Source organism: Marmota flaviventris, chromosome 18 (assembly GCF_047511675.1).
Source record: "Marmota flaviventris isolate mMarFla1 chromosome 18, mMarFla1.hap1, whole genome shotgun sequence".
NCBI classification, from domain to species: Eukaryota; Metazoa; Chordata; class Mammalia; order Rodentia; family Sciuridae; genus Marmota; species Marmota flaviventris.
Genome location: NC_092515.1, coordinates 5,574,341 through 5,593,743, shown reverse-complemented (window position 1 = coordinate 5,593,743; position 19,403 = coordinate 5,574,341). Strand labels below are relative to the sequence as shown.

The 19,403-nt window shown below is 59.1% G+C and overlaps 2 protein-coding genes across 2 annotated transcripts in view; one reads left to right on the top strand and one right to left on the bottom strand.

Annotated features, from left to right (window-relative positions):
- Positions 1–10,399, bottom strand: part of Shank1 (SH3 and multiple ankyrin repeat domains 1) — a 41,724-nt gene extending 31,325 nt beyond the window's left edge. The window contains exons 1-10 of the mRNA XM_071605231.1: positions 10,145–10,399; positions 9,714–9,917; positions 9,130–9,201; positions 8,197–8,305; positions 7,839–7,990; positions 6,096–6,263; positions 5,550–5,666; positions 1,061–1,138; positions 796–862; positions 185–515 (exon numbers count right to left, since the gene is read on the bottom strand). Of these exons, the coding sequence (XP_071461332.1) occupies positions 185–515; positions 796–862; positions 1,061–1,138; positions 5,550–5,666; positions 6,096–6,263; positions 7,839–7,990; positions 8,197–8,305; positions 9,130–9,201; positions 9,714–9,917; positions 10,145–10,399 (1,553 nt within the window). The remainder of the gene's footprint in view (positions 1–184; positions 516–795; positions 863–1,060; positions 1,139–5,549; positions 5,667–6,095; positions 6,264–7,838; positions 7,991–8,196; positions 8,306–9,129; positions 9,202–9,713; positions 9,918–10,144) is intronic.
- A 6,302-nt stretch (positions 10,400–16,701) lies between these two features.
- On the top strand, positions 16,702–18,884 carry Clec11a (C-type lectin domain containing 11A). Its single transcript, XM_027920500.3, has 4 exons — positions 16,702–17,029; positions 17,243–17,429; positions 17,609–17,800; positions 18,194–18,884. The coding sequence occupies exons 1-4, from the start codon at positions 16,883–16,885 to the stop codon at positions 18,637–18,639; spliced, it is 972 nt and encodes a 323-aa protein (XP_027776301.1). The 5' UTR covers positions 16,702–16,882; the 3' UTR covers positions 18,640–18,884.
- Positions 18,885–19,403: the final 519 nt, after the last annotated feature.

Here is a 19,403-nt window from a genome sequence, read left to right as displayed (position 1 = left end):
GGAGGGGGTCAGGAGGGCAGCTGGTATGTCCCCACTTATCCCTGGGGACTGACGCCTAGATGGGGGGGCTCCCCCTCTTAGGACAGGAGCAGAACAGCTGGGCTGACCTTGGGGAACGTGTCAGCTCTGAGGAGGGCATTGGGCTGGCAGGGCACTGTGGGACCAGGGCCAAGTCCTTCCCTACCTGGGTCGTCCTCGGGGCTGCCTCTTGGCCTCCTCGGGGTGCCTCCCTCGGGATGGGGAGCGGGCCCGGGCGCCCCGGGGGCTGCTGGCACTTCGGAGGGTCCCACTGCTGAGCTTGGTGCTGGGGGCCGAGGACTGAGACTGGCCCTGGGGTCCCGAGGGTGGGCCAGGGGCCCCAGAGGACGAGGCCCCCGGGGCGGAGAACACCATCCAGTCAGGGAGTGCCATGCTGGTATCGCTGTTGGCCCTCAGCAGCGCGGGGGGCACCGTCAGCCCTGCACCTGGGGGTCCCCGTCTCCGTGCTGCATACTTGGGGGACTCCTGGAAGGGCACTGAGAGGGCAGTGGTGGTTGGGGGCAGATGAGGTAGAGGTGACAAAGGCAGGTGGCATTGTATGGGCAAAAGGTGGTGGGGGAGGGGCCAGAGAGAGACAGAGATGAGAAAGAGCAGGGGCCTGGGATTGCTCCCCCCACCACTCTTGAGGCCATTCTGGCCCTTTGGGGTTTTCTCCATCCCATCCTGGCTCCTCTTTCAAGCCCCCAGCCCCCCAATCCCACCATGAACCCCAGTTGCCCTCGACCCCCCTCTTCGCTCTAGACCCCACTCGCTCACCCACGTCCTGTTCCCGATGGTTGCGGATCAACTCCCCCAGCTCAAAATTGCCAGCAATGACTGCCACCTGGACGGAGAGGCACAGGGAGGGGGTGGCCCAGGTGGCGGAGAGAAGACAGGAAACCACCTGAGGTCCCCTCCAGCCCAAACCCTCCCCTCTCCCTGACCAGGGGCACCCCTCCCACCATTCCTGTCCCTACTGTCTGTCCACTGGGTCCTCTTTACCCTCCCTCCCGGCCCCTGCAGCCATGAGACCCCATGAGACCTGGAAGGGTGTCTGTCCATTGTTATTTTTCACATCCTTATTGGCGCCTCGATAGAGGAGGATCCTTGCACAGGTCTCCTGAAGGTGACAGCCAGGGGCACAGGATGAAAGTTAAAAAAAAAAAAAAAGATGAAGGTCACCATGAGTGGACGCAGGCACTGCACTGGGAACTCTGGGAATGACCCCACCTGAACCCATGCTGCATAGGGCGCAGCCACTCACGGTGAGTGTAGCCCACCAGCACTTTAAAGGTGGACTCCTGTTTCAAGGACTTACACAGAGTTGTGCAAAAGAAATTAAACATCTCGAATAATTTTTGTATTGATTCTGTATTGAGGTGAGAAGATATTAAATACATTGGGTTACATAAAAGATGCTACTAAAATGAATGAATTTCGCTTGATGGTTTTTCCTTAAACGTGGCCATGAGGTGTTTAAGGACATGTGGAAGATGTGGCTTGCGTTATATTTTGCCGGAGGGTGCTGATCGGAACTAGGGCTTCTCGACCTTGGCATACTGGCTTTGGAAGCCAATGAGCCTTTGTCACACGGGGCTATGTTCTGCACTGTGGAGTGTAGAGTGGCATCACAGGCTTCTGCCACTAGATGCCAGTAGCAGTCCCTTCCCCAGTCATGACAACCAAAAATGTCTCCAGACATTGCTAACTGTCCCCTGGGGGGCAGAAGCACCCGGTGGAGAACCACCACTCTAAATCTTCGGAAGGGCTTACTACGTGGCAGGTCGGGTGCTCAGCCCTTCAGAACTGAGCTCACCGAATTTCCTAACAACTCAGTGAGATGGAAATTATGGTCCCTATTTTACAGATGAGGAAACTAAGGCTCCAGAGGAGCTCAAGGTCACACAGTGAATGACTATCAGCACTTGGATTTGAACCCACATCTGTCTGACTCTAAAGCCTTTGATCTTAACCACATACTTTGCCAGGTCCAGAAGGGAGGGGGCACACACCATGGAGGACAGAGGGTTGAGGACTGGGGGCAGTGGGGACAGGGATGCCATCTGCAGCCATTATCGATTCTGTATCAATATCAACAGCATGTCACTCCTCAGTGCTCTCTGGTCTATCCTCATGTCCTTGCCATGATCTGGGAGGCCCCACCTGAGCTGTCTGCCCTGCCCCTACCCACCAACTTCGCCTTCTACCATCTTTCCTTGCTGCCCATGTTCTAGCCACACTGGCCTCCTTCGTCCTCTGTCAGGCATGCTCCTGCCCCAGGGCCTTTGTACCTGCTGCTCCCTCTGTTCGGAATTCTTCACACCAAGGTCTCCCCACTGCTTGCTTTCTCACTTCATTCAGGTTTTCACTCAATGCCACCTCTTTAGATAAGTGCTTTGGTTTTGTTTTGCTGTAGTGAGGATGCGACTCAGAGTGTTGCATATGCCAGGCAAACATCCTCCCACTGAGCTACATCCCTAATCTTTTATTTTTCATTTTGAGACAGGGTCTCACTAAGCTGCCAAGGCTGGCCTTGAACTTGCCTGCCTGAACTTGATCCTCCTGTCTCAGCCTCCCCTTCCAATGAGCTGGGATTACAGCATGTGCCGCCATGCTTCAGAGAGGCCTTCTCTGAACATTCTGTCTAAAGGAACTCCCTTGTTCTGTTCCTTTCTAATTGTTTTATTTATTTTTATGTGACACTCTTGCATGTGACAGGCATTCTTTGAAGCCAATGTTAACTCATTTCTTTCTAACACCATGTCCTGACATTCCGTTTTGATGTCATTTTTCTCTTTGGCATTGTATTGTCTGTGGCACTTGCCACCAGGAATAGTACCTGCACACAGGGACTGTTCAGTGGACAGTCAGTCAGTGGGGAAACTCTTCTGCCCTGCCTTGGCGTGGCCAAGTCCAACCTGGCTGCCCCAGCTCAAGTCCACTCTGGCTCCCTGATGCTAATTTCAAGTATCCACAAGCCCCTTCCTATCCTTCCAGATAAGACCCTCCAGGGATACAGGCACAGGCCCATCCACAGGCCAGGTCCAGTGAGGCCAAATCCCTTGCCCAAGACCCACAGGCAGTTAGCAGAGCAGCCAGGAGTCCACCCTGGCCTTCTCATGCTGGTGCTCCTCTGTCTCCTACAAATGACCCCTCATAGAGGAGGATCCGATCACCAAGACCACCCCCTGAACAGCAGAGTCACTCCAGTTAGTGTTGTGTGTGTGTGCTAAGAATGTGTGTGTGTGTCCGAGTATGTACACACTGTCCCCTAACGGCACTGGTATTACCTCCACCTGTATTTCTGCATATTCTCACACACTTCCAGCTCCCACGATGGGGGTACAGGGCCCAGGCTCTTCCTTCTACTCTACCCTAGTCCAGAAAATGCCCAAGTCTTAGTTAGTAGCTCCCTCCTCTGGATGCCTGGGGAACCGCATATTTACTTGCAAACGGGATTCAATGATTTGTTTACATCTGCCTCTGCACCAGACTGTGAACTCCCCCCACCATTCCCAGGGCAGATGCTGTCTCTGATTCATCTTGCATCCCCAGCACCTGGCACGGGGCACACAGTAGGTGCTTAAGAAATGCACATGGAAAGGATGAGGAGATGGAGGATGTGGAACTGTCAGTCAAAATTCATTTGTTCATTGAGTCATTCATTCATTCACTCATTCCCTGAGTCATTCAATCTGTTGAAACAGACACCCCTGGAGCATTCTGAGGTGGGCACTGCGCACAGCCCTGCAGGAACCCAGGATGGCTGACTCGTCATTCATTCATTCGCTCCACAAAGATGCAGCCGGCCTACCATATGCTGGGGGCTTGGACAGAGCAAGTCCTCAAACTCAACCCCCACCCACAAGAACAAACAGTCTAGACATGGACCTGACCTTCACCACAGAGGCTAGACAGGCAGACCAAGAGGCCAGGGAGCAAGATCAAGGAAAGATGGTCAGCCCCAGCCCCAGCCCCAGCCTTTGGAAAGCTTAAAGCCTGGGAGGGAAGACCAGGGGATCTTGAGAAGTGGAAGGTGAGCTCCCATTTATTACCGCCATGCCAAGAGCAAGCAAAATGTTAACCCACTTAATCCTTCTGTGTGGTGGGCATCAATTACTGACCCATTTCACAGTTGAGACAGGGGAAGCCCAAGAAGGGGAAATGATGTGTTCAACCAGTCTAAGAGTCACTGTGCCTGCTATATCATTAATTGTTTGTGCTAAATATTCCCTGCTCAAATGAATGGTATGTCTTCCGAGTGAATCCTGATTGACACTGGAAATGATAATAATAATAATAACAATTATTATTATCATGACTGTCTTCTAGGGATGAACACTTAATATACATGATCACTCAGCCCTTTCAATCAGCTGGCTTTATTCCCATTTCAGGGAGAAGGACAGAGTCTTGGAGAGGAAAAGGGGCCTGTCCAGGGTCCCCCAGGCTGCCCAGGACTGGGGGGGTCCCCCTTCTCCACGGCACAGTGGCCTCAGAATCAGAGGACCTGGACACCAAGTCTGCTGTCAGGGAGCAGGAGAGACAGAAGCAAGCAGGAGGGGAAGTGGTCTGGTTTGACAAACACAGTCCTTCCTCAGCGCTCGGCATACTGCTCACCGCCACCAGGCGGCACGTGGCCACCTGCCAAGTCCCCAGCACTGCAAGTTCTCCTGAAGCAGAAGGGGCTGGGCTGTTTTGGAAGACTTCCTGGAGGAAGGGGGCTGCCAGACCAGCAGCCTCATGCCAGGCCCTGTCTCCCTAAGTTCTTCAAGGGCAGGGAGCATGGAGAAACAGGCGGGGGCCAATGGCTGTCCAGTACAGCTCCCGCGCCTACGTGAGCCCTCCTGCTGCTGTGACTGCCCACCTCTCCCAGGACCTCCTGGGGGCAGTGTCCACCCAGCCTCGAGTTGCTAAAGGCACAACCCTGCCTCATCCCTGCCAGGGCTGCACTCTGGCCTTGCCTCGGTCCCCAGCTGTGCCCCCACACAGCTCCCAGGCACCCTGCTGGCTGGCTGGAGACACATGGCCAAGGGACCTGCTGAACCCCTTTTCCTTCCTGCAGTGGTCCCACCTGCCCTCCTTCTGCTCTTCTGCACAGGCTGTGCCCTCTGCTTGGCCGTCTCCGGCTCGTCTCAAGGGCGCACCCTCCAGGAAGGCACCTCCACCCAAGGCAAGCCTGGGGGTGGGCTTCTGTGGGGACCTGGATTCCCTGTGACTTCACTCTGAGCATCCTGGACTGTACCAACAGGGGCTACTGTCTGCTCCCCTCCGGGCCACAAGGTCAGCACACTGTCTCCAGCACCCAGCTCTGGGCCTGACACAGGGAAGGCACTCTGTCGGTATCTGTTGGATGGATAGATGGATGGTTGGACAGACGGATGGAAGGATGGAGGATGAAGGGTGAAAACCGTGGAGGAGCAGAGACTGCGGAGGTGTGGAGGCTGGAGTCCCCGGGCCTGGCTGGGCACTGGGGAGGTGGCTGTGGGGAGGTGGCTGTGCGGAGCCGGCTGGGCCCTGCGGGGTCAGACCTTGTTGTAGAGAGCACAGATGTGCAGGGCCGTGTTCCCCGAGGCGTTCTGGGCTCCAGGCTCAGCCCCATAGAAGAGCAGGTGTTCCAGGTGCTGAGAGTGGCCCCGCTGGCAGGCCTGGGAGGTCAGAGATCGAAGGGCCAGATCAGACACGGCCTGAAACCGTCCAGGTTCTCTCCCCTGGAGCCAGGAACCCCCACATCTACCCGCTCTTCTCTTTCCACCCCATTCCTGCCCAAGGACGAGGCTGTCAGCTTCACAAGTCTGAATGTTTGGTCATTTCCACGCCTGGGTGTCCAGTCTGGTACTCAAGAGGGCCAAGAGGCCAGGCCCGCACATCTCTGTGATGTTCACTTCCCCAGCCTATGACCCCTTCGGTCCTGATGTCCATGCAGCCACCTTTTACCCTGTGCAGACCACTCTATTCTCACTCCTGCCCTCTGCCAGGACCCCAGCATCTGGATCCCTGCCCCAGCTCTAGCCCCTGGCATGCCTTGGGGCCTGGGCCTTGCCCACCCCTACCCCTTGGGGCCAAGTCTGGAGCACCTGGTGGATTTCCTGCCAGCCGTTCTCATCAGCTATGCCCAGCTGGGCCCTGTTGTACAGGAGCAGTTCACAGCAGCGGGGGTCGCCCCCCACCATGGCCGTATGGAACAGAGGGGTCAGCCCACGGCGGTCCTTGTAGTTGGGGGAGCCCCCAAGGTCCAGGAGTGCCTAGGAAGGGAGAGAGAGCCAAGGAAGAAAGGACAGATGACAGTCACACTAGAACCAGCTCATTCTGAAGTGCTGGTGAGGAACCCTGGTGACCCTCACTGGCCAAAGCCTGTCTCAGCTCAACCATGACGCCCTCTAGGCCTCAGGCCAGGCCTTTCCCCTTGCCAGGCCATTCCCATCCCTGGGGAACAATGAAGGGACAAGGTAGATGTCTCCGAGGACATCTCCTTCTCACGTACTGCCCAGTCTTTCATCCACGGGTGACCGTGGATGAGTCATTAAAGAATGTCGGTAGCTGCAGTGCCCCTCACCCCAGAGGACGCACACTGGGGGACAAGGAGAGATGAATTGTGGGTGCCGGAGGGCCTATGGCCAAGTGAGACCAGAGTCCTGAAGATAGGGGACAGGAGGGAGCTGGGAAAGGGCGAGCGTGGGGTGAGGCAAGTCCTGAGCCAGCCTCATTGGGGGTGCAGGCTGAGGAGTGGGGAATTATCCTATTTAAGAGATACCTCTGGGTGTGGAAGGTGGGTGACATCAAATGCTAATAGGAGAAAGCGTTGAAGGAACCCTGTGTGAGGACAGGCTGCAGCAGCACTGTCCAGGGGGACATTCTGCAATGCTAGAGATGATCTTCAATGGTGCCACCCCTATGGTGGCCACAGGACGGCAAGGACACCCGAAAGTGGCTAGTGAGACTGAGGCATTTAAATTGCAGTTTTACTTCATTTTAATTAATTTGAATTTAAACAACCCCACAGCGGCCGGTGGCAATGGGTCGGGGGAGGCCTAGGGGCTGGGTGTGTGTGTCCAGGGTGGAGGTCTGGGGCTGAGTATGCAGGGGTTGATTCCACTGATAAAAGGCAGCTCTGTGTGGCTGGCGCTTGGCTACATTAAGGGTTCTTCAAGAAAAGAGTTGGAGAAGAGAATGGTGTGCCAAGTCCACTGGACCCTCTGAGAAAAGGGGTGTTCGTCCATGGCCACCCTTGGGTGCAGCCAATCCTGGGCTGTGCATGAAGAGAACAGAGTGTGCTGATGGGGGGGTCCTTCTGTGATGTATTTTGTGGGTACCGGGGGGCCTATTTGGAAAAGAGCATTTGAGGCACAGGGGGATGTGAAGCAGGGCTGAGCTTGCCCGTGAGAGGAGAGGCGATGCACGGCAGCAGGCACTGGCTGAGGAAGGGCAGGTGGAGGGTGGCCACCGTGTGCATGGAGAGGTGGGAGCACAGCAGGTCGCTGTTTTAAGGAACATGAGGTGGGCTGACGCCTGGGAGACAGAAGTAGGATGGGTGCTGCGCAGGTGAGTGTCTGAGGGTCTGGGTGTCTGAGGGAGGAGGCTGTGCTGGGGAGAGTCAGGAGCTACCTGGGCAGCTAGTGCGGCACGGGTGGGCACACCTGGGGCCTGAGGAGTTGGAATGACAATAGGGACTGTGTATTTGTCAGTCCGTGGAAGGGGGCTTTGTACCAGGGGTAGCAGGAGCAGCTATTTATAACAAACTAAAGAACTAGGGTTTGAGAGAGGACCAGGGGGAATGGAGACAGGGTCCCAGGGCGAGGGGGTGGTCACGGCAGCCTCACCGTGAGAGCCAGGCAATGCCGGGCACACGCGGCCTTGTGCAGTGCTGTCATGCCATCCCGGGCCCGGAAGTCAATGTGGGCCCCACCCAGGCACAGAGTTCGAATCACCTCTACCGAGCCTTCAGTCTGGGCCGCCAGGGTCAAGGGGGTCTCTGAGGGGCAAGAAAGGCCAGTCACATGCAGGCCCTTAGCCTCCAGCCCTTCCCACACCACCTCCTTGGCTCCCCAGCTTGACACCCACAACCTGTGGTCCCATGGTCCCCCTGTCCCATGGTGACAGTGGTAGGGAATTTGGCATTCCTGCCCCTGCTGCCCTATCTGGCCCCTGCTGTCCCCCACGACGTGGGCTCCTCCCTACCTCCCGAATCTGAGTCATGGTAATTGGGGTCCAGCCCCTTGTCCAGCAGGCGCGCCACCTTGTCTGACGTCCCAAGCTGCACGTACTCCAGGAACTTCTTCAACCCCGTCTGTGTCATGGACAGAGAGAGAACACAGGCTGGTTAGGGACTGGGGGGAAGGGCAGAGGTCTCCAGCAGCACCACCCAGTGGAAATGCACAGCTAGCCGCAAGTGGCATTGAAATTTCCTGTGGCCACCTCCAAAGCAAAAGAAAAGAGGAACCATCAATTATATTGAAATTCAATCTGAAGAGCTATGTTCTGTACCAATATATCCACAGTGCTCCAGTTCAGCAGGCAATCCATAGGAAAGTTATTAATAAGACACTTCACTTTTTTTTTTTTCACAGAGTCTTTGCAATCCCCTGTGACCCAACTCCATGTTGCAGGTGCACAGAAGCCACATAAGGCAAGTGGCTCCCAAAGTGGATGGCAAGATTGGGGAGGAAAGAGGGTGCACAGTGCGGGGGAGCAGGTAAGAAGGGGGTCAGGGTTTCTTCCTTCTGAAGCATCAAGAATCCTCCCTCTCCGGCCACAGCAGCCCCTGACTTCCTTCCAGCTCTTAGGTGACTAGGGGAGACACCGGGGAGACGAGGCCCCAGGATTGGAGGGTTAGATCCCAGAACAAATACCAATGGAGAAGAGGGGTTGATCCTTGAATTTGGTGGAAGTTCAGGCTATGGGATTGGGGAGTTTCAGGGCATCTATAAAGTAGTCCCCAGACGGGCAAACAGGAGTAAGAAAAGGACCCTGAGTGGACATGGGGTCTCAGGAGAAGAGAAGCGGGAGGCAAAGGAGCCAGGTAGAAACGGAATGCTCCTGGGAAGGATGAGCGGCCTGAGAGGGAAGAAGGAAGGGGTGAGGTTGGGGGCAATGCCAGCAGGGGTCTCTCACCTTTGTGTGCAACTTGGCCAGCTGCTTCTCATCCAGGTTGGTCTGTTTGTAAACGCGGGTCTTGTATCGGAACTGAGGTCAGCAGTAGGGTGGGGGGAGAGACACAGACTTAGAAGGGGAAACCTGGGCAGGTAGGTCTGACCCCTTCTCATCCCCCAGGAGGAACTCAGGGTTGATGTGGAAATAGCTCTGGAGCCTCGGTTGGGGGGCAGACAGTGGCAGAGAGCTTTCCTGAGAGTGCTGGGTCCTTGAGGCATAGTTCCCTACAACTCCTACCTTGAAGAAGCAGGCATGAGGACCCCACAAGGAATGTTCTAGAATGCCTACTGTAACTGGGGGGTCCTTCCCCAATCCATGGGGCAAGAGAAGCTTGGGGTGGTGAAGGGATTTCCCCAAGGCCACTCAGAACAAATGGTGATCTGAACTCAGCCTCTGACTCCCTGTGGGTCCTAGGATATCCAGAAGAGCTCACCGGGGTTCCCCTTGTTAAGGTCTCAACTGGAACCAGTATGTGTTTGGGGGTTGATGGCTTTAGGACAGGACTCATGTTGTCAGTGAAGGGGTCAGGAGGCTGTGGACCTCACCTCCAGGTAGGGTACCCCTTTCTCAAAGGACTGGGGGTACTCCCGCAGCAGCCTCTCCTCCTCCAGGAAATTGGCATCCCGGCCTGAGGTGGCCGGCTGGAACAGGCCGTAGTTGAGCACATCCTGCAGGCTCTCACTGAGGGCACAGAGCACCTGCTGCTTGGCTGTCCAGATGGTGGCATCCGGGTTGAAGCGCAGGCATTTCTGGTGGGGGGGGGAACCGGGGCCAGGGTGAGTCAGGGGTCCAAGGTAGGTTGGGAAGGAAGTGGACAGCTGGGGTGGGGAGTGATTCTGGACACAGGGGCAGGAGAAGGGGAAGCACATGGCGTCTGAAATGGGAGCCAAGGGGGCTTCCTGGGAGGACACCCAGCCCCAGGTGCCACTCAGACTCTGTCCCCACCTCTGCTTCTGGCAAGTAGGTGGTCACTCACTGTCTGGTGCAGGTCCGGGATGCCAATCCTGAAGACCATCATGCTGAAGTGGGCGTCGTCTGGGACAGACATGGAGCGACCCTGGAGGCCTCGGGCAGAGGCCAGGCTACCAGGTGTCCCACTGCCCTGGCCCCGGGTCCCCCGAGGGCCTTGCCCTGGCCCGTCTGGGGAGCTGTCGGACTCTGAGCCCCCCTCGGGACACTCGCTGGCACTGTGGCGTTCCTCGTCCTCGCTTGTGGCAGGGCTGTGGGTCATCGTGGGGCCACGGGGCGACGGGGGACGGCAGCATCACAGGCGGCTGCAGGGGCCAAGGCTGACTGTCAGAATAGGAGCCCAGAACCCCTCTGAGGCCACTGGCACCACTTAATGGACAAGTGGTCAAGGGCAGGTTTTCCCCACTGTTCTCATGTGCCACCTCTGCAAGTGCATATCACCCCCGATCCTGCCATGCTCCCAGCACCTGTCTCCTTCCGTGCCCTTGGCCCTGCTAGCAGCCCCTGCCCCCCCTGCGCCCCACTTTGCCGCTGACCTAGTGTGGCCGTGTCCCAGAAACCGCAGAATCACCGCGGGAGCTACTGGCCCACTTTGTCAGGCCACAGAAAATGCAGCTAAAATTAGCTAAGGACAGACAGGTGGACCAACCCACCGGCATCCCGCCCTCCTGGCCTTGGCCTGGCCCCTCACCCTGAGGGAGGCTGAGGCTGAGCTGTAGTAAAGGGGAGATGGAGGTGTGGTGAGCCTGGGGCGGCAGGAGGTGCCCATGAGCAGGTGGAGTCGGTGACTTCACTGAGTGTGGCTGACTACATGTGCAGAGGGTTGCTGGGAGTTGGCCATTCCAGGGGAGCAAGGGGCATTGAGATGGGTTGTCACAGATCAGAGCATCTTGCACGGGGTGTACCCTAGGGAACTAGGAGCAATGGCCTTTGACAGTTATTGGGGCATCTTAAGAGGGCATGTGGCTGGGTGGGGAGGCTGTCCCAGGGACAGCTGCCCAGGTGTGATGGCCTGGGTGGGTGTGGGATGCTGTGAATAACCTGTGGGAGTGTTTCAGGACTGGCGCTGCAGGGCAGCTGGGCTGGCATTGCCTGCACTGGTGGTTCCACGGAGAAGCATTGGTTGGGGGGTGGCTGGGAGGAGACTAAGAAGTGAGGTGAAGATCTGGGGGCAGGGGTAGGGGTAGAGGACCTCTGGATCCTCACGGTTCTCCCCTAAGGTGGCTCTAAGAAGGTGGGTCCCTTCCACATGGGGTCTGCCTCCCTCATGTTCTCCCCTACTCCCACCCCAGCACCGGAAACCAGAATGTCTGGTCTGGTCCCTACCCCCAACACCAGGCCCGGCTCCTGCATCGTTGTCATGGAGATGGGAGGCAGTGGAGGGTACTGCTGACTTTGGGGGAGTGGGGATGGGTTAGGGGGTTGGGGAAGGGAAGACAAAATGTGTGTGGAGGGAAGAGAGTTCCAAGAACTGTGGGCGAGTGAGCATCTAACCACGGCCAGGGCCCCTCCCCCACGCGTGGCCGGAGCTTGGAAGCCCCCTCCCCCTCCAGGTACGCAGCCCGGCTGCCCCACCCACCCTGCCCTGCCAGAGACCCCAGCCTACTTCCAATCCTCGGTCCGCCCTACCACACGTCCCGCCTCTATCTGGGGCCACAGCCACTCCCCCTCGGCTGACCCTGGCTGACCCCCAGCTCCAGTCCCGCAGGAATGGGGTGGCCAGTTGGATGAAAGAAAAGCTGGTCCCCGGCCACCCGCGCGCACGACTGCCCCAGCCCCCAGGACCAGCTCGGCCCCTCCCCCTCCGGCCTCGAGGGAGGGAGCGGGCACACTCCGCCGGGGCGGCATGAATCAAACGCTCCGCGGCTAAGAATAGCTGGCACGCAGCTGGTACTGAGACGGGCTGAGGAATCGGCGAGGGGGGGGGTGGAAAAGGGGAGAGGGGGTGCCCTGGCAGGCTGCGGGGGGACAGGGGGCGACTGGCGTGGCCGAGAGCGGGCCCGGGAGAATGAATGGAGGCGGAGGGGGGAGGAGAGAGAGCTCGGGCTGAGGCCGAGAGGCTGGTGGGGGAGAGCCCCGGGCCGGGGAGAGGGGCGGGGGCTTCGGGAGCGGGACTCGGGGGCGGGAGCCGAGGGGGTGCGCCGGCCGGCGGTGAAAGGACTGGAGACGGTGGGGATGGGGGGAGCCTGGGTCGGGGGTGGGAAGAGATCGAGGCTCCGGGAAGAAGAAGTGGGAGCTAGAGGCGGTCGAGGGGGGCGGAGGATGCTAGGGCCTAGACCCGCGCTGAAGGGGGTGGGAACCAGGGTGACCTGAGGGAGGGGCCCAGGTGCGCCAGGGTGGGCGAGGCGGGGGAGTGGCCGGGCAGGGCCAGGAGGCGGTACCGCGACCGACCCTTGGCCCTAAAGAGCCGGTAGGCGGGTTCGGGCTAGGGGCTCTGCTGGCGGGGGATGGGGCGCACCCTCTCACCAAGGATGCGATCTGGGACGGGGCACCCGGGACCGGGGCGTAACCCAATTTGGTGTCACCCGGGACAACGATCCCCTCCTCACCCGCACCCCCCACAGCACACCCAGGCCCGGAGCCGGCGCCGGGCCAAGGACATCCGGGGCGCCCCCGCCCCCCCCCCGCAGCCCCAGCCCCGCAGCTCCACCAAAACCCCAGGTTCCCGGCCCCCTTACCTGCCTGGCGGGGCTGCTGAGTCCCGGTCGGCGGCGCCCGCGGCCCCTCCCCCCTCCCCCCACCCCCCACCCCCCCGGAGACGGGGGACCCTCAGGCCATGCCCCACCGCCCCGGAGGGCGAGCGGGCCGGGGAGGGGGCGGGCGGGGGCCGGGGGGGAGGGCGGGGGTGCCGAGGACCTCACCCCCCCCGCGGGCCGGGCCTGGCCATCCGCAGAGCGCCCCCCCTTCTGCCGCGGCCGCCGCGCCCCTCCTCGCCCGCCCCCGGCTCGGTCCGGCCGGCTCCGGGCGCCGCGTCTCCGCCTGCTCTTCCTCCTCCTCTTCCTCGGGCCGCCGCCGCCGCCGCCGCCGCCGCCGCCCGCTCCGCGCCTCCTCTGCCACCCTTCTCGCTCTCTCGCTCTCACTGTCTCTCCCTCACCCTGTCTCTCTCTCCCTCCCTCTCTCCCTCCCTCCCCTCCCTCCGCCCTCTCCCCTCCCTCCGGGAGCCAGCAGAGGAGACATCGCCCCTCCCCGCGCCCCCAAACCTCGCCCATCCCCCCCACCGCCGGCTCCGCCCCCTCCCCTTGCCCTCCCCCACCACTCTTCTCCACTGCCAAGTCCCCAACCCCGGACTCCACCCTGCTTGCCCCCCGTGCACCAACGATGGGGTCCCGCCCCCCCCCAAGGGTACCCAACAAACATCCGGAGACTGCCCTGCCCCAGAGTGCCTCCCACCCCCTCTACACACAGTGGGGTGCATTAAGTATTTGTTGTCAGGCACCCGAATCCCCAAATTGGATTTTGAGGGTTATAGATTCCTGTCCTGTGCCCCTAAACACACAACACACACACACACACACACACACACATACCCACACTACTTAAGCACAGGGCAAGGCACACGTGGGCACACCTGACAGGCACTGTGTCCCCCAAGGCACAGGTGTGTAGAGTCACCAGCCTGCATAGAACTCACAGACAACCCCACGTGTGCATACTGGGCATGCCGTCCAGGCACAAGGTACTTGGGGACACACGACTACAAACATACCCAGCTGCCTGTGCTTGTCATACCCTTGTGCCCTCCAGAGCATGCATGCAGCACAGTGCAGGGCTCACCCACCCCACGCCCAGAAGCACACCTGGGGGTGCGTGCTCATATCTCACAAACTGGAACAGAGGCACATGGTAGGGAGGAGTGTGTGTGCCTTCCTAACACACCCACAGTACCACCCATCACACAGGTTTGCACACACCTGTTTAGTTGCAAAATACTGTGCCATAACTCCGCCCCAGGACATTTCTTGTGCAGGTGCAGTGTGCCAGGCTCTGAGACTTTCACCTTTCCTGTGTTCCAAAGGCACAGAAAATTGAGGCACAGAGAGGCTAAGTATTTTGCCCAAGGTTGCCCAGCTATAAAGAGGCAGCATTCAGAATTAGGGACAGGCAGGCTGGATCCAAAGTCTTCATTTGTCCTCTATGTGCACTACAGGGCGCCATAGTTGCATATCTTCACTTATCACAAATAGTCCTGCACAGCCATGTGCTCAGAGCCCATGTACACACACACAGTCAGCTGTGTTCATTCGTGCCCAGGATGCACTCAGAAAGAGTGAACGCCACAGGGCAGCCCAGACTTCTACCTTACTCCAGCTCCAATGGCACCACCTTAGTCACCAGTAAACACAGGCACCTACAGTGGAGAGTTCTAGTCAACTCTTCAGTTTGCCTCCAGCTGCAGGCTCTCCAGGGCTCCTGGGATGAGCTGGAGTGGGTGCCAGCCTAGCCTAGGGAGGCCCCTATCCTGATGCACACCCACCCGCCAGGTGGTGAGCAGCTGGGCCCAGGGGAAACAGCTGCTCTTTTGGGTGCCAGCAGTGAGAAGCGGTGCCCCCTCTACAGCCTACAAGGCCTTTCTGGACCTACACATTACCTCCTGAGGTCTCGAGGCCTAGTGAGGGGTTTCTGGGCCCAGATGGGCACTGGAGAGACCCAGGCTCCAAAGCAGTGAGCAGCCTGCCCAAGGTCACGCTGCCCTCGGTGTACCAGCTTTCTTGGAAAATGGAAAGCTGGATGTGTTGATTTCCAAGGCCCCTCCTGGGGCTCCCAGTAGCCGAGGGCAGATGCCCTGCTCTTTGTAGGAGCCAGAAGTCTTGGCCAGCTGCCACCAGGCTGGTGACCTCCAGAGGGCTGTGCTATTTCCCCTCTCAGAGCCTCCATTTCCTCTTTTGAAGCGCGGACCCCTTGATTCCTGGCTCATGAGCTTCATGCTTGTTGGCACAACCAGCCAGCCTGACGCTGGAAAAGCCCTGCATGACTCACAGGGCTGGCACAGGGTGGCCATGGCATGGCCTCTGCTCCCCTTGCCTCTGAGCCTCTCTCCCACTGTCCTCACTGCCTCCACCCAAGCTGCAGCCACCACCCTGGAAACTCAGGATGCATGCTAAACACCAGCCAAGCCCCGGGCCTTTGACCAAGCTCTGCCACACCAGGAACAGCTACCTCCTTACTCAGCGGGAGTCAACACCTACTATGTGCTAGGGAAGCTGGGGGAAACAGCGTGTACAAGAATCCCTGCTTTCATTAGCAGGAGGCATATGTGTTAACTGATAGGATCATGCCAAGTGAGTACACCAAATTGATAAGGAGAGGCACTTTATAAAGCAATTTATGGACCTGAAGCTTCCAAAGAAGGCTTCTTGAAGCTGAGACCCCAATAATGAGGGGGAGCTGAAGGAAGAACCTTCTAGAAGGATGGAAAGACGAGTGCAAAGGATGAGGTGGGGCAGAGCAAGGAGGCCAGCAAGGCTGGAGCCATGGGGGCGGGGGCAGGGGCAGTGGGGGCGATGAGGTTGCAGACCTGCAAACCTGCAAGGGCTCCTCTTTCCCAGCCCCCAGCCAGGCAGGCTATGCTGAGGACTAAGGCTCGGGTTTGGCTTCCCTCCTGCTTATGATGGGAAGGTGGGGGAGCAGGGGAGTGGGGAATGATGTGATCTGATTTATGGTTTGGAAGGATTGCTCTGGCTGCGGCAAGCAGCCGGGATTGGAGGGGCTTGGGAGGAAGGAGGGGGAGGGCAGGGAGGAGGTGACTGCAGTGGTCCAGGCTGGGTTGAGACAGCTTGCCGAATGCTCAGAGCCCAGCATCTGTCTATTCTACCACCTGGAGCAAACTTCTCTGGCCACTAGCCCCCAGTCTCCACCCTCTGCCCAGCCTCTTACCCTGGGGACTTCTCTGTCTGCTTGACTGTGAGCAGCTCAGCATATGCAGTCTCCAGCATAGCACTGCCCAGTGCTTGGCCTGCAGGAGGCTTCCAGTAAAATGTAGGCACTGAATCCAGGAACCCCATCTGGGGCTGCACACACAACCATAGCATGCTTTTCACACATGTCCCCACAGGCACTCATCCTCTCACACCCACTTGCATCACTAGGCAAGGGCTGGGAGGCCAAGGGTGGGCCATCCAGGTGCAGGAGGTGCCCCAGAGCCTGAGAGTGGTGGAAAAGTCTCTTCCATCAGGGTGTGTGGGCGATGGTGGCTGCAGGGTAATAACAACCTTAGTGAGTCCCAGAGTTCTCCCCCCTCCTCAGGAATGGCCAGGAGGGGGAGAAAGGAATAAGGTTGAAGCCCCAGCAGCCCACTACTGCCAGCCTGGTCCTGAGGGGTTCCTTTCCAAGGCCAGGGCCTGCCATCCCCAGGATCCCTTGGAAATCCAGCTCCATCCTCTTCCTGACCATCTGAGCTCTTGGCCAGGCAGAAGGAAAGAACAGGGCGGAAGCGAGCTCTGTGGAAAGAGGGGGGTGTAGGGAGACCCAAGGCGGGATCAAGGCTTTGGAACGTTGGAGGTTTCCGGCCACAGAGGCAGGACCTCTGGGGAGCCAAGAGGGCGGGGAGACACACACAGAGGGGCGGAGGAGACCAACGGACAGAGACAGGAGCAGGAGGGGAGGCACAAGAAAGAGGCTGGCAAAAGCGGGAACCAGGGGCTAGTGATCTGCACACAGGACAGGAGCTTTCACCAGTCTCCAGAGACCCTAGCCCTACACCAGACACCCTGACATCTGCAACCTTGGGTGCTGAGAGCCCAGCCTGATGCAGGCAGCTTGGCTCTTTGGGGCCCTGGTGGTCCCCCAACTCTTAGGATTTGGCTACGGAGCTCGGGGAGTCGAGAGGGAATGGGAGGGAGGCTGGGGAGGTGCCCTGGAGGAGGAGCGGGAGAGGGAGGCCCTGATGCTGAAGGTGAGCTGTGGAGTTTTGGGGATCTGTGGGCTTGGGAGGGGGTATTCCAAGGTTAGGGAAATGGTTAAGGGGGAGTCATGAGGATAGACTCAGAGGATGGGGGTGATGGGTTCAGAGAAAGGCTTCAGGATCAGAGCATGAGCTGAGCTGGAGAGGGGACAGTGGGGCATCAGGAGCGGCAAGCTGGGGCTGACCATCCCTCCCCTACCCCAGCATTTGCAGGAGGCTCTGGGGCTGCCAGCTGTGGGGGTGGATGAGAATCTTGCTGTTACTCCCGAAGGCAAACTGGCCTGGGAGACTCAAGAGGATCAGGGGGAGGAAGAGGAGGAGGAAGCAACGCCAACCCCTTCCATCATCCCCAGTCCCTCTCCCACCCATGAGGACACCATCACTTATATCTGTGAGTAAGCAGAACCTGGTGTGGCCTTTCAGCTGCTCACGGCCCAGCCCAGAGCCCCCACATCCCAGGGGGCCCCGCCCCAGTCCTCGCCTCCAAGAGTCTAGGCTACTGATCCAGAACTTCCAGAAGTTCCAGAACCCCAAGGTTCCTCCTCCAGCGCTTGCCCTGTCCTTCCGCAGTGGGACGCCTGGCCGGTCTGGACGCAAGCCTGCACCAGTTGCACGTCCGTCTGCACGCGTTGGACACCCGCGTGGTCGAGCTGACCCAAGGGCTGCGGCAGCTGCGGGAAGCAGCGGGTGACACCCGCGACGCGGTGCAAGTCCTGCAGGAGGCGCAGGGCCGAGCGGAGCGGGAGCACGGCCGCTTGGAGGGTAAGTCCCCACCACACACAGAAGGGAAAATGGGACGATCCGGACCAGGTTGGGCACTGGTGGGAGGAGGGGCCCTGAGAGGCATAAAGAGTTGGGGACCCTGGATGTCTTGGGCGAGAGTGTCCCGAGAGAATTGTGGTGTGTTGATGCCCAGGAGGTTCGAGTAACTGGGATGGGCCAAGCGCGAGACACTCCTCCCCTCGCAACTGTGCTGACCAACTCGGGCCGCGCCACGCCCCCTAAAGGCCCGCCCCAGCAGACTGGCCCCACCCCCGGCAGCCCTGGTGGTCGGCCTTGTAGCTCCCCGGGGTTCTGACCCCGCCTCCTCCCGCACAGACCCTGGTCCCGCCCCGAACGCTCTGACCCCGCCTTCCCTCCCCGCCCCGCCCACAGGCTGTCTAAAGGGGCTGCGCCTGGGCCACAAGTGTTTCCTGCTCTCGCGCGACTTCGAGGTGCAAGCGGCGGCGCAGGCGCGGTGCGTGGCGCGAGGCGGTAGCCTAGCACAGCCTGCCGACCGCCAGCAGATGGAAGCGCTCACTCGCTACCTGCGTGCAGCGCTCGCTCCCTACAACTGGCCGGTGTGGTTGGGCGTGCACGACCGGCGCGCCGAAGGGCTCTACCTCTTCGAAAACGGCCAGCGGGTGTCCTTCTTCGCCTGGCACCGCTCGCCCAGCACCGAGCCGGGCGCTCAACCCAGCGCCGCGCCGCACCCGCTTAGTCCCGACCAGCCAAACGGCGGTGCGCTGGAGAACTGCGTGGCGCAGGCCTCGGACGACGGCTCCTGGTGGGACCACGACTGCCAGCGGCGTCTCTACTTCGTCTGCGAGTTCCCTTTCTAGCGGGCGAGTCCCCCGCCTCTCCGTTCCATCCCTCCACTGTGCACACCTCTCCCCCCCCACACATACACACCAAGACGCCTTTCCCTCCCTGGGCCCCGCGGTGAAAGTGTGTCCCCATCCCCGGCTGGGCTGGGCGCTCCTGGGAGGACTCTTGCGGGTTCGGGGTCCCTTCAGTGTCTGTGCCTTTTCTTGAAGCTGCGAATACCAGGCTTGGTCCGGCGCCAATAAAGCCTTGTGGAATCTGTCTTGAGGGACTCTGGAGGCACTTTTGACTTATCTTGCCTCGGGCGAAGCAGATTCTGGCACTTGGGTACCTTACAGACCTGCTTTTTATGGTTGACATGTGAGCCCAGTATCAATGGCTGAGAACATATGTGCATGTGTGCACGATTATGTGCTCCCTTGCACATATGTCACGAGTGCACATGTGCACACACTTCAGATGCCTTCACCTCCATTGTGTCCCCTCTGAAGGCCTTTGGGACCCAAGTTCTGTCAATCATTGCCCCAGACCCTGGCCTTGGTCCTGGTCAGAGATCTGGGAAACACGAAGGTGCTGAAGGATCTGGCAGGTCCTACTGGAAAGAACCCATTTAATTTTATTTAGTGTTAATTAGTGTGTCTCAAGCTCATTTTTTCCAGATGGTACCATTTCATCAAGCCCTGATTTGAAAGGAGAGACACCTCCTACTATTTTTCCCTCTCCCAAACTCCTGGGCTCTGTGTTCAGAGATTAACAACCTTCCCTGCCAGGAAGCTCAGGT